Raw genomic sequence first — 14,644 nt, forward strand, 5'->3', positions numbered from 1 at the left:
CAAGATTTCCCTGCTTTTATACTCCATCCCTTTGCAATAAAGGCCAAGATTCCATTGGCCTTCCTGATCACTTGGTGTACCTGCATACTAACCTTTTGTGTTTCATGCACAAGTGCCCTCAGGTCCCGCTATACTGCAGCACTTTGCAATCTTTCTCCATTTAAATAATAACTTGCTCTTTGATTTTTTGACCTCACACTTTCCAACATTATGCTCCATCTGCCAAATTTTTGCCCACTCACTTAGCCTGTCTATGTCCTTTTGCAGATTTTGTGTGTCCTCCTCATACATTGCTTTTCCTCCCATCTTTGTATCATCAGCAAACTTGGCTACGTTACACTCAGTCCCTTCTTCCAAGTTGTTAATATAGATTGTAAATAGTTGGGGTCCCAGCATTGATCCCTGCAGCAGCCCACTTGTTACTGATTGCCAACCAGAGAATGAAACATTTATCCCGACTCTCTATTTTCTGTTCATTAGCTAATCCTCTATCCATGCTAATATATTACCCCCAACCCCGTGAACTTTTATCTTGTGCAGTAACCTTTTATGTGGCACCTTGTCAAATGCCTTCTGAAAGTCCAAATACACCACATCCCCTTTATCTACCCTGTTCATTACATCCTCAAAGAATTCCAGCAAATTTGTCAAACATGACTTGCCCTTCATAAATTCATGCTGACTCTGCCTGACCAAATTATGCTTTTCCAAGCGTCCTGCTACTGCTTCTTTAATAATGGACGCCAACATTTTCCCAACCACAGATGTTAGGCTAACTGGTCTATAGTTTCCTACTTTTTGTCTGCCTCCTTTTTTAAATAGTGGCATTACATTTGCAGTTTTCCAATTTTCCTTCTCCAGGTGCATGAAACAAGTGTTAGAAGAGCCTCCCTGAATTTGGAAGAAATATTCTAGTTTTGGTTTTCGTAGAGAATTAAAAATTGGTGATCATGAAAAAAGAAGTGCTTGGCACAAAAGAGAAAACTGAGCTTGTCAGAGGCAGCAGTAATGATGAACGAGTTTTGGGAGTTCCATTTGAAGTGAAAGGCAAGGCCAAGAATCCATCAAAGATAAGAGGAGATAGTTGTTGTTCATTAAAATTCTGAGACATGAAGAAAACTTTTTTGAAAAAAGAAAACCTTAATTGTCCCAGTACAGGGCATGGAGGAGATGCAAATGTAGTGATTCAACCATTTCATTGCGAAAAGATTGGAAGCTCTGTGCATTGAGGATGTGCAATCTGAAGGAAGTTGATGAATGTAAAATGAAATTATTAGGAATTGAGTGGATATGGTTGGATGATGACTGGTTTAAGTGAACAATTTGAAGAGAGTGAAAGAGGGGAAAGCGCCACAGGGAAATCCTTCAGGAGAAAAAGAATCAGTGAATAAGCCATCAGCTAAAGGGTAGACCGATTTGAATGGAAATCACTTTGCAATGAACATAGCTTTGATGAGAAACCATATTATGGTTTAGAAGTGTACAGTGACAGACCCAATCAATGATGTTCAGGGTCAGCTGATTCTACAGCAGAGTTCCAGAGGTGTGCATGGAGGTCATCAGTGGAGCGGTCAAGCTCAACACCAGACTGGCAATTATGCATTTGGGTAGAACATTCAAGAGGAATATATGGGTATTTCTCTCCAATAATGATTCTGATGATCTCAAAAATATTCATATCAGTAGAGAAAAGCTTTTTGTTCTTAATGTAGTTCTGAACTGACTTCCAGTTCTCTGAACCACTCACTTTCTGTCCCTCTTCCTTAAATAATTGAATAGTTTGGTATTTTTGTAGTACTGGGAAAGAAAGAACGATGAACAAACTTGATTTATATCTCATCCTGAATTGCAACTTATTCCCAATAATTGAAAAGCTAAATACCGAGTGCCTACCTTGTACACGGAGGTTGATTTGCCTGTGTGCAGTGCCAGCAGCATTCTTTGCAACACATGTGTATCTTCCTGTATGACTGAGTTGGGCAGCACTGATCTCAATAGTTCCTGAATTAACAAGAAGGTGGGGAAAAAGCTGAATAGGCAACAACTATAACTGATTTCTGTACTTATTCATTTACTGCACAACTAGTAAACCATAATGGCGTCCCTATCACAGCACACAGGGCGCCAATAGATATGAAAGACCATTAGAAAAGCAACAGAGAAATTAAAAGCGATATAAATTTCCTGTTAATATTTGAAATATGAATAGTATCTTCATCAGCAGGCTGATTTGATTTCTTGTGACTGTGACTGTTCATGAGCTATTTGGCCTGCTCACCAGTGAAAATATCCTCCACACTCCTGTCATACAGTGTCCTTAACCTATTGATTAGCATGGCAAAACAATACTAATAATGGTATTGGTACAGTCACTTATTAGATAGAATTGTGCAGAAAGGTGCACAACTCTAGTTCTGTATAGTGACTTAGCATTCAGGTATATCACTTAAAATCAGAGACCTCACATTGTAAATATATAGGAATGCGTTGAAGTAAGTAAAAAGAAAAAACTGGAAATCTGAAAAAAATATAAGAAATGCAAGCTCATCAGCATCTAAGAGAAAAAAATACTTTAATATTCTTGGTCTGGCCCTTCATCAGTTCTGATAAATGTTAATCTATTTTTCTCTTTCAGATACTGCCTGACTGGCTGTGTATCGGCAGAATTTCCGGCTCTTCTAGAAATATGTTAATTCATCTGCTGTTACCTGTAGACAGAACAAGGTAGCCTTTTCCTCGAGGTGACAGTTTGACTCCATCCTTGGTCCAGTGAATGCTTGGTTTTGGGACACCAGAGGCAGTGCATGTAATAACAGCCGGTGACAACTTTGTTACTAACAAGTCTGTAGCTTCATCAGCAACTGAAGGGGGAACTGAATAGGAAGAAAATTAAAATGGACCAATAGTTTCAGCGAAATAATGTAGAATAAATAGAGCAGAACCAGGACTGCTGGTACTGTGGTGCAGTCAATTTATTGCATTGATCTGATTAATAAGCGTGTGCAATATTAGTGAACCTAACCGTCACAGCATTTCCACTTTCCTTCAGGTGTTTATGTTGTGACGACTCCTGTGCCTCACCGAATGCCCATACTTCATATTTGCACACAGGCCATGAGTATCAGCAAGCTTTTCAGCTATTCAGGGCATTGCATCAAAATGGAGCAGAGGCTAATTTTGAGAAACTGGTGGCAGATAGACACACGCGGGCACACACACATACACACAGACTTTCTAGCAGGAGTCATTTTATTTCAGTCTAAGTCTTTATTCAATTAACCATTATTCGAAATGTAGAATAAATATTTAATCCCAGCAAATTGTTTATGATGGTGATAGAAACAAATACCACGAGATACTAGTTCAAAATTAGGAAGTTAGGAGTGAAAAGGAATGTCAGCCAGAACAAGGGGCTCAATTTTCCCCAATGATTTGCGCCGTTTTTTTTGGAGCAGGCTGCTCTTTTTGGCCTAAGTTGAAAAAGCAGTTTCCCCAATCAATTTGCACCAGTGTAACTCAGTTATGATTTTTTTTAGGTCAGTTTTTTTTTCAGCCGAAGGAGGCGTAGCCATCCACGCCAATTCTGGTCATTTATGGAAGTTTACTCAGCTGAGAGTTACTCCAGTTCTGCTTAGGCCAACGTCTGTGGCCTCTCCAGAAAACCCTTGCGGAGAGTTAAATAAATTGGCACAAGTAAGGAAATTGGCACAGCAGGTGCCCGGACACACACTAAAAGAATTGAAAAACACATAGCAGCAACTTACCTGCAACCCCGCCCGAAGGCTATCCGGTCCCATTGTAGGTCTGCACTCTCCGAGAGAGAGAGAGAGTTGCTGGTATGTGTTTTTCAATTCTCTTAATGTGTTGGAAGTTGGCTGTATGCTTCACTTTGCAGCCTCAGCCCACATTGTGTCCTTGGTTACCATGGCAGCCCGATCTTTTTGCACAGATCAAGACTCCACCCCCAAAACTAAAGGACAGGTTATGCCACGCCAAAATGAAGACATCCAACGGGAAAACTTAGAACATTTTTTTTGGTGTACTTGGGCCCCCCAAAAATCGGGCGTAACTCTTCAAGTAAGCCAAAAAAAAGCTTTGGGGAAAATTGAGCCCTATGTTTTTGCACAACAGGTAAGTTTTACACTGCTACAATACAAGTGCAATGGGTCTGAACAGAAGTTTAAAAACTTGAAATCATTGGAAAACATAAAATTGGATGACACTGAGCACATGTAGAACACACATGTGCAGACCTCCATCTCCCTTGGCCAGGGAGCAAAATAGAGCCAGTGGTATAACTCAAGTCTGTCAGTCCCACATTGCTCTGCAGAGGAGTACATCTCAATCTATAGAATAATGACATTCCACGCAAGAGTGTCATGGGCTGATACAGGGACACACAGTCACTTCAGTCTGCATTTCACAGAATGGAATCCACTGATTTCCTTTAATAAACTGTCCACAGATTCGTTTTACACTTACCAAAGCAATGATCAGTGATTGTACCAAAACACATAGGGGTTTAATTTCCTCTGGTAGTGCACTGGATATTGCATTTCCACTATATTGTTGTGTGTGCTATTGTAACACAGCCATTAGCCCCTTCCAAAATAAATGGGTTAACATCTGTGTTAAAATAGTGCACAAAGGAATATATTAGGGCTCTGCCAGAGGAAATAAAACTATGACGGATTATAAATTATCAAGGATCAGGTCCATCTTGATTTGACAGTGCATACCTTGTACAGTAAGTCGGATAGATCTTTGATCTTCCCCAGCATAATTCGAGACTTTACACTCGTAGTGTGCGGTGTCTTCTACAGTGGGTGAGATGATTACAAGAGAGCCAGAGGAAAGCAGTCTGCAGAAAACAGATCATTAATTAGCTAATTGTTTTCATTGTGTACATTTTGTTTTGTTTCATTGCTTTTGCTCTCCATACTGGATTTCTGTTGCAATTCATTAATGATCAAAATGAAGCAGTAAGTTTTTAAAGATTTATTATTTTCCTCATGCAGGTCACTGACTAAACTGCATCCTTTGTCAAGCAGAAAGATGGGTAGTATAGGCCAGAGTTGCTGAGCCTTTTGCTGAAGACCACAATCTTGCTCAAGATCCACTCAGTACTGGCCCAACATACTGCACCACAAGATGATGTGACATGCTTCTGCACTTCTGCATCTGATGACCTGGTGAGCTCTTTTACTTGCTATATGGCAAGGCTATCCAAACTACAGCCCATTGGCCAAATGTGGCTCACAATCCTGGGTAATCACACAAAAAAAGCGGGGAGCACCATATCCCGGCTCTGCATACATTCCACTAGCAGCCAAACAGGCTGCGAATGGAGGCTGAGAGCCACATGGAGCATCAGTCTTGCTGAGGGCAACAAATGAAAGGGAAGTGAGTTACATTATGAGTGCAATCATTCTAGGCTTCTCCATAAGCACCATCAATGGTGTCCTGCAATTAGTAGCCAGAAAATATGGCTAGCTGTGAATCATCAGATAATGTCAGTTTTCCCACAAATTCATGATCTAACCCAACCTGCAGCCCTACTGAGCAATCTGACAAAGCACTGAAGGAAAAAATCCAAGAGCAGCAGGCGAGTTAGTGTGATAGCTAAATCTAGTGAATATTTTATGAGAAATCACTGTTTTCTCCCATTTGGGATATTTACAAAAACGTTGGGAAAAGTAATGTCTTTACATTTTAAATTTACCCAACTGAAAATCCCAATAAACTGGGCAAAAACAGTCAAAACTGCACAGAGCAGGAAGGTGCAAGATTCCATCAAATGTTCTTCTTGAATTCACTTTAGTATATAAGAGATATACCAAGGAGGGTGTCTCTGTGGTAGTTAGGGCCATGACTGTGTTATTTTCCTTATAACCTCACAACACACACAGACTCCAAGATGGCTCTATTCCTTTTATTCTTGTTGTAAACAGCAGATGCTGCATTACCACAGTAATCCACTAGGTGGAGCAATAGTCCACTAGGTGGAACTATATTATACTTCTCCCTCCTTAATGAAGAAGTAATTATAACAAAATAATCATCAGACATAACTTGCATGGTTATACATAACAAAAATTATCGACTTATTTTGCCATATTCACAAATCAAACTTAACCACTTGTTTTCTGTTTTGAAGAGGATATCTTCGCTCTTGAACAGAACTTTTCAAACATGGTGTCGAACTTAGACTCATTCTAGGCTGATCTTGAGGAACGTTTTCCTCCAAGGGATGCCCTTGATCTACATACAAACTCCCTATAACTTTAGATTGTTTGTTTGCCTGATTCGGACTTAAATTCTGACTTTCTCTTGGACTTGATTCTATCTAGTACATTTGATGTAGGATATGCTACTGGTACTGTACTTGTAACAAGACTATCTGATGAGTCAGAAATAATCGAATCATTCCAACTTTCAACTCCTTCCACATCTGTAAGTAAAATATCAATGTGAACAAACTAACCTGTCTATGATCAAACATCTTGACCAAATATGTGCGAGGACCACATATCTTCACCACTCTTCCTGGTAACCACTTTAACCATTTATGGTGATGGTTCTTCAGTCTCACCTTCTGATTTAATTTCACACTTCTCTCTCTTACTCTACCTCTATCATGATTCTCTTTCTGTCTTAATTGTTTCTCTTCTGCTGACTGTGCCAAGTTTGGTTTTAACAACCAGAACCTAGTTCGTGCCTGTCGTTTGAGAAAGAACTCTGCTGGTGTTCCACCAGTAGTTGTACGCTACGTAATTAGAAAATTAGCCAATTTGTGCTTCAACGACAACTGTCATTTCTTTGGATTTATCCAACATTTGCTTCATGAGAGCACGTTTTATAATTTGTACTGTGCGCTCTGCTGCACCATTTGAAGCAGGGTGGTACGGTAGAACTTTGGTATGTTTCACACCATTTTTGCTCGTAAACTGTGCAAATTCTTCTGAACAAAATTGTGGTCCATTATCAGACACAATTTCTTCTGGGAGACCATATGAAGAAAATAATCTTTGCAAATGGTCTAGTGTTGTTATTTTGTTATTTTCCGCATTGGAAACACCTCTATGCATTTCGAATGGCTATCAATCACAATGAACAATTGTTGTCCTTCTAGCTCAGCAAAATTTATATGTAACCTTTGCCACACCCTGGGAAGCCATTTCCATGGCTGTAATGGTATTGATGGTGGTTTCTTGCTTACCGATTCACATGTTGTACACTGACTAACGATGTACTCTATATCTTTATCTAGATCTGGCACCATAAGTAAAACTCTTGGTCAAGCACATTCCCAGATGCTGGTCATGAAGATCTCCTAATAGTTTGAACTTGAATTTATTTGGTATAATCACTCTTGCACCCCACATGATACAATCTTTATCCACTGATCATTCATTTCTCTGATACCTGGTTTGGCCAGCCATTTGCTATGTAAGCATATACCTTTGATATAACTGGGTCACGTTTGGTTGCTCTTCAGCTCTGATTGGCAGCTCATCAATGTATGAAAAATAGAACACTTCTTCCCTAATCGGTGTAACTTGTGATGGGGATGGCAATCTAGACATAGCATCAGCATTACTGTGATCAGCTGATCGATCGTCTATACTCAATATCATACGTATATGCTGATAAAATCAAAGCCCATCTCTGCAATCGGGCTGCAGCTAAGGTTGGAACTGGGGACTTTGGATGGAAGATTGCTGTCAGGGGCTTATAAGAACATAAGAAATAGGAACAGGAGTAGGCCATACGGCCCCTCGAGCCTGCTCCGCCATTCAATAAGATCATGGCTGCTCTGATAATGGACTCAGCTCCACTTCCCCGCGTGCTCCCCATAACCCCTTATCCCCTTATCGTTTAAGAAACTGTTTATTTCTGTCTTAAATTTATTCAATGACCCAGCTTCCACAGCTCTCTGAGGCAGCGAATTTCACAGATTTACAACCCTCCGAGAGAAGAAATTTCTCCTCATCTCTGTTTTAAATGGGCGGCCCCTTATTCTAAGATCATGCCCTCTAGTTCTAGTCTCCCCCATCAGTGAAAACATCCTCTCTGCATCCACCCTGTCAAGCCCCCTCAGTTCGATAGATCACCTCTCAATCTTCTGAATTCCAATGAGTAAAGGCCCAACCTTCTCAATCTTTCCTCATAAGTCAACCCTCTCATCCCCAGAATCAACCTAGTGAACCTTTTCTGAACTGCCTCCAAAGCAAGTATATCCTTTTGTAAATATGGAAACCAAAACTACACGCAGTATTCCAGGTGTGGCTTCACCAATACCCTGTATAACTGTAGCAAGACTTCCCTGCTTTTATATTCCATCCCTTTGCAATAAAGGCCAAGATTCCATTGACTTTCCTGATCACTTGCTGTACCTGCATACTATCCTTTTGTGTTTCATGCACAAGTAACCTCAGGACCCGCTGTACTGCGGCACTTTGCAATCTTTCTCCATTTAAATAAAAACTTACTTTGATTTTTTTCTGCCAAATTGCATGACCTCACACTTTCCAACATTATACTCCATCTGCCAAATGTTTGCCTACTCACTTAGCCTGTCTATGTCCTTTTGCAGATTTTTTGTGTTCTTCTCACACATTGCTTTTCCTCCCATCTTTGTATCATCAGAAAACTTGGCTATGTTACACTCAGTCCCTTCTTCCCAGTCGTTAATATAGATTGTAAATAGTTGGGGTCCCAGCACTGATCCCTGCGGCACCCCACTAGTTACTGGTTGCCAACCAGAGAATGAACCATTTATCTCTACTCTCTGTTTTCTGTTCGTTATGGTCCGTAACGATGGCAAACTTACGACCATACAAGTATTTGTGGAACTTCTTGACCCCAAAAATTAATGCCAAAGCTTCCCTTTCTATTTGCACATAATTATGCTCACTGGCACTGAGAGTGCGTAAAGCAAATGCAATTCGTCTCTTGAGGTCACTGCCCCAACTCCATACGGAGAGGAGTCACATGCTAGCTTGATGATTTTAGATACGTCATAGTGAACTAACATGTTGCTCTCTACCAACTAGCTTTTACACTTCTTGAATGCTGCATTGCATTATTCTGACCACTTCCAATGGACCTGTTTTTTTCAACAGTTCATTCAGCGGATGTAGCACTGTAGCCACATAATAGTTCAAAAGACCCAAAAATGATCGAAGTTCAGTGACATTCTTGGGAGTGGATGCATTTCTAATTGCATCCAGCTTTCCCTTGATTGGATGTAAACCATCTTTGTCTACTCTGTGCCCTAAATACTTCACTGAGCTTTGAAATAACTCACACTTGCGAGCAGTCACTTGTATTCTATTCTAGCTGTTTGAGCACTTCATTCAATATGTTACGGATTTGCCTGTTTGGTGCTGAAATGAGGAGGTCATCTAAATAACATACTACCCCTTCAGTACCTTGCAAAATCTGGTTCATCACCACTTGGAATATGGTGGGGGCAGAAGACATTCCAAATGGTAGCCTATTAAATTGATATAAGTCTAGATGAGTATTTATAGTCAAGCATGACTTGGACTCCTCATCTAGCTCCAGTTGTAAGTAGACATTTGTAAGAACTAACTTTGCGAAGATCTGAATGTATGTGGTAGATTAACCTCTAGAACTTGGTTTAGGGTTACTTTATAATCACCACACAACCTTACCTTACCATCTAACTTAGGTACAACAACAATGGGTGTAGCCCAATTACATAGATCTATCTTAGAGATATGGGTTAGACTTTCCACTTTGCTCGCTAGGGTCCAAAAAATGGCCGATGTTCCAGCCTTAGCGATGTTTCAGCCTTCATGATCGCTGGGCCATCGCCCATTTTTTGGATCGCGACCTTTGGCTCGGTGATAGCCCAGCGATGTGAAATGAGCGAAGCGAGAGCCCAGCGATGTGACGTTGCCCAGCGATCACGCAGCGATGGTGAAGACAAAAGCTTCCCTTGCAACGGGCTTCTGCGCATGCGTGGTTTTTTTGGTGGATATGATTTCCTGTGTTTCGGTAGGTCAGGGGTCATCCACACATGCGCAGAAGGGGGAGAAAGATCCAGAGAGGATAGAGAGAGAAAGAGGAGAAAGGCAGAGACAGAGAGGAGAGAGAAAAGAGAGAGAGAGAGAGATAGAGAGAGGAGAAAGGCAGAGACAGAGAGGAGAGAGAAAAGAGAGAGAGATAAAGAATATGTCTGACAGCGATGAACGTGTTAGAGATGTGGAGACGGGGAGGAAAAGGTCCAAACTCTTTTCGGAGGAGGCCAATGAGGCTTTCATCATGGAGGTCCACTCCCGGTGGGCCCAATTGACTGGGGGGGGGGGGGGGGGGGCGGAAGTGGAGAGCGTGGTGGGAAACCAGCACCATGGGCGTACCGTCAAATATGGAGCGAGATCGCCACTGTCGTTTCGTCTGCGTCCCACGAAGCCAGGGGATCCGACCAGTGCTACAAGCGCTGTAACAGCCTTGTGGCTTCAGCAAAAGTAAGTACGATTTTAGACTGTAATGATGCAAATTCTAAGTATAATTTTAAGTATAATAGTCAATCTCCTGGATTGAATGTAAGCTTGTTCTTCTAACATATATAAGATATATCATCCCCGCTAAGAACTGGACATGGCTATGAACCAGTGCCCTTTTAAGTCTCTCTGGCTGCTGTCGCTTACACAGGAACCCAGAATGGACTGGGGGAGAGCTGCCTTTGCTCACTGGGACAATTTTGGACATTAGCTACTGTCAATGCCGAGTTCAATGTAGATTGTATTCGAGAGAGATGTTTGTGTCAAGCATTAGCTCCTAAACACACCAATCTTTGTTATAACTGTGCATCAATTGTGGACACAAACCCTATTAGCATATAACATTGGAAACTGTTGTCTATAAATTATATAACCTAGTCAAGTAGCTTATGCCATGCTCTTTTCACGTTCATAATCAGGCGCACAGAGGTGCACTGGAGTAGGCCCTGCTGTAATACAGCCACTGACTTGCCTTGAGGAACGTGCTGCAGCACTAGTGGAGGCCCACAGTCACGTGGTCATCACCTGTGGTGTTGCCGGACCCTCCCATGTGTCACGTGAGTAATGTGTCAAGCAGTGTTAAAGTAATGTAACATCATTTCATTATAACAGAATAGACGAATGATGTCATGTTATGCATGCAGCCTCTGTGCTACTCTGTGCTACTCTCAGGTTGACAACATCAGAACGTAAGAACATAAGAGCAGGCCATCTGTCCCCTTCTCTATCCGCACCCCATAAACCCTCGCTCCCTTATCATTGTGTCTATCTGCGACTGATCCAGCCTCCACAGCTTGCTGGCGCAATGAATTTCACATAGATGTACCACCATATGTACTACCATATGATGCATTAATATGTAATGTCTCTCGCTTACATTTATTGGAGTAGTGCTGGTCCTCCTACCAGTACGGCGCAACAATCCCTTCTGTTCTAATAAGCTCAATTGTGTTTTGCAGGACTCCCAGCTCCAGAGGCACCAATGGAGGACACACCCTCACAGACACCTGCCCCGCTGCATGTGTCATTCACCACGGGTAGTGAAGAGGAGACCACGGAGCCAGAGGAGGAGGAATACTTGGAGACAGAGGAGGATGCCCCTTGCATCCCTCTGTCTGTTTAACCTGCGGCCACGACGTTGAGTTCCACCGAAGAGGTAGCGGCAACAAGTGGCATGCAGTTGGCGACGCCAAGGCACACATTGGTGCTGCCGCAGACTCCACGGAGGTCGGGTCAGCGGCTTGAGCAAAGGCCTACCCTGGATGATCGCATAGAGAGCCTGGCACAACTGTGCGAGGAGTCTGTCGCGATCAATCGTGAGCAGCTCCAGGTGTTTGTGGGGTTCACGGAGGAATTCTCCCGGGTGTCTACTCGCCAAGCGAAGGCGACACAGCAGATGATCCCCGAGTTGCGTGAAAACACCGCCTCCTCCCATGCATTGCGGCATGCGTACTTGGCGGCACACGGCGCTGCACCCCAAGGTCCACAAGCACCAGCACAAAGGCGGGTCCGGAGGAAGCACCAACTCCTGACTCGGAAGGCGATCCCCTTGTTTTGTCTTCCTCTCCAACAGCCCCCCAACAGTCGATCGTGCCACCATATCCTCCACCACGACAGGAAGTCTTGCTGTTGCCCACTGCACGCTAGCCTCGTAGCAGTGCCCAGGGACCAAAACAGGTGGGTGAGGTAAGGAGACGGGGTGGGGGGGGTCCAGGATCTGGAGGGATACGTAGCCGCAGGTAGGTAGGGGGATGCAACCTTTTTTTATATTGTACATATTGTTCACATTGTTTACTGTTGGTGTTTTTATTGTTGTTTCACTGTTGGGGTGTGGGTGGGGGGGTGGGAAGGTGTTTAAAAATAACGTTCAAGAGCTGTTATTTTATTAAAACAATTTTCTTTCACTTTACAATTATTGTGCAGTGTCTTCTAATAATGTAAGTTTTAGTAAAACATAAATACAACTGTTGTAAAACAATGGCCAGGCCAGATCAAATAAGGATGAAATGTCACTTATTAATATAAATATAATAAAACATCTAATTGTGAGTGGATCTATCTTTAAAAGGCCCTTAACTAATTCACAAATTATCTAAGCCTCTGTTTAAGCTGCCTCCTCTCTTACTGCGATGTTGAAAATGGCGTCCGTAGCGTTGAGCTGTGAGGAAGGCTAGGGAAAAGCAACTATTCTCCAGCAATGTTCTCGGTGAGCGATCAGCCCGGCGATGTGCCAAAAGTTGGGCTAGGCGATGTGTGCGCTCCTCAGCGATCACCTTGGCGATGTGAGCCGAAAGTTGGGCCGTCAATTTTCCAGCGATGTGCCGGCCCAACTTTCCACTTTTGAGTCAAAATGAGCAATAGCAGGCCTTTTTGGCCGATATATGGGCACTAGCCCAGCGATGTGAAGTGGAAAGTCTAGCGTTCTCAGTCTCTAGTCTTTTGAGTTCTTGCTCAACTTTCTCTTCGAGTGCATATGGTATGGGACGTGGCTTGAAGTAAACTGGTCTAGCGTCCTTCTGTACCCTGACACTCACCTTGAAGCCTTGGATCAGACTGCCTGTTTTACAGAACACCTTCGGATACATCTTGATAACATCATCCTTCGATGCAAATCTCATTTCAACACGAAAAATCTTATTCCAATCCAGATTCAGTGATCTCAACCAATTTCTACCTAGTAAGGCAGGCTTGTCTCCTGCCACCACTAAGAGAGGCACGCTCTGAAATTGATCCTTATACTTCACCGGTACAGTGATCCGACCTACCACAGGAATTTGCTCTCCTGAGTAGTCCTCACAGCTCTACCTTGGATTTCTACAATGGGAAATCACGCAATTTGTCGAGTTATAGCGATTTTGGTTCCCCGCTCACGGATGCATCAGTGTCGATTTCCATACGTACCTTAGTTCCTGCAAAATCTACTCGGAGGATGATACTTTTCGAATTGCTATTAGACACCTTCGTGCTCCTGATGATGTGTAGCCCTTCTTCCATGTAATGTAGTCTCTGGGCATTTCTACTTATAGCCTTGAAAGTTGGTATACTCTTCAGTCGGCATACCTTCGCAAGATGCCCAGTTTTCCTGCAGAAGAAACACTCTGCCTTCACATATGGACAACTTTGAGCAATGTGTTGTCCCAGAGACCGATAGCACAACTTCAATGCTGTGTTATCATTGCCAGTTGCTGAAGCCTTGGGGTCCAATTGCCTTTTACTTTTAACCTGCAGGCGATTCACCTCGGTTGTCTGGCGACTGGAAATGGTACGAAATTCACGGGAATATTGGTCGGATATATCCAATGACATAGCTGTCTGACAAGCTAAATCACAAGTCAAGTTAAGAGTTGTCAACAACTTCCTCCTGATTGCTTCATTTTTCATCCCACAAAGAAAGCGGTCACGCAATGCTCGGTCCTGAAAGTCTCAGAAATGACACTGAATGGATAGCTTCTTTAAAGCTACAATGTACTCACTAATACTTTCGTCAATGAATTCATCTTGTGTTTCAAAATGATAACTTTCAGCAATTTCTAGGGGCTCAGGACTGGAGTGCTGTTCCAGCTTGCTTAGAATCTCCGTAAGTGATGTGTCCTTTGGCTTGAGGGGAATAAGCAAATGTTTCAGGATTTCATACATCTCGGGGAAATAGTCAGAAAAATAGTCAGTTTTCTTTCCGGTTACGGTTCTCATCATCGGGGACTGCGATGATACTATTCGTGGTGAAAAACATTTCTAGCCACTCCACATATGCTCCAAAAGCCTCTTGGGTGCGTTGAAACTCACCCAAGCACTCTATTATTCCTATAGGTGCAGCCATCTGGACTCCTCAGTTCAGCCAAGTGTGCTTGTAATTTTCCTTGGATTTTTAGCTGTTATTCAAAACAAAGGACCTCTCTAGTCTCTCTGTTGTTTGGCTGGAATCATCCACCAACAATCATTTCAGTGATGGTATCCAGGAATCCTACCCTCATCGCCAATGTGGTATTTTCCTTACGACCTCACAACACACACAGACTCCAAGGTGGCTCTATTAATTTTATTCTTGTTGTAAACAGCAGAGGCTGCATTACCACAGTAGTCCACTAGGAGGAGCAGTAGACCACTAGGTGGAA

The 14,644-nt window shown here is 42.6% G+C and overlaps 1 protein-coding gene across 1 annotated transcript in view; it reads right to left on the reverse strand.

Annotated features, from left to right (window-relative positions):
* hmcn1 (hemicentin 1) overlaps window positions 1-14,644 on the reverse strand; it is a 744,329-nt gene that overhangs the window by 117,248 nt on the left and 612,437 nt on the right. Inside the window, exons 76-78 of the mRNA XM_070887155.1 lie at window positions 4,740-4,861; window positions 2,709-2,873; window positions 1,894-2,001 (exon numbers count right to left, since the gene is read on the reverse strand). Coding sequence (XP_070743256.1) covers window positions 1,894-2,001; window positions 2,709-2,873; window positions 4,740-4,861 — 395 coding nt within the window. The remainder of the gene's footprint in view (window positions 1-1,893; window positions 2,002-2,708; window positions 2,874-4,739; window positions 4,862-14,644) is intronic.

This window comes from Pristiophorus japonicus, chromosome 8 (genome assembly GCF_044704955.1).
Source record: "Pristiophorus japonicus isolate sPriJap1 chromosome 8, sPriJap1.hap1, whole genome shotgun sequence".
Lineage (NCBI taxonomy): Eukaryota > Metazoa > Chordata > Chondrichthyes > Pristiophoridae > Pristiophorus > Pristiophorus japonicus.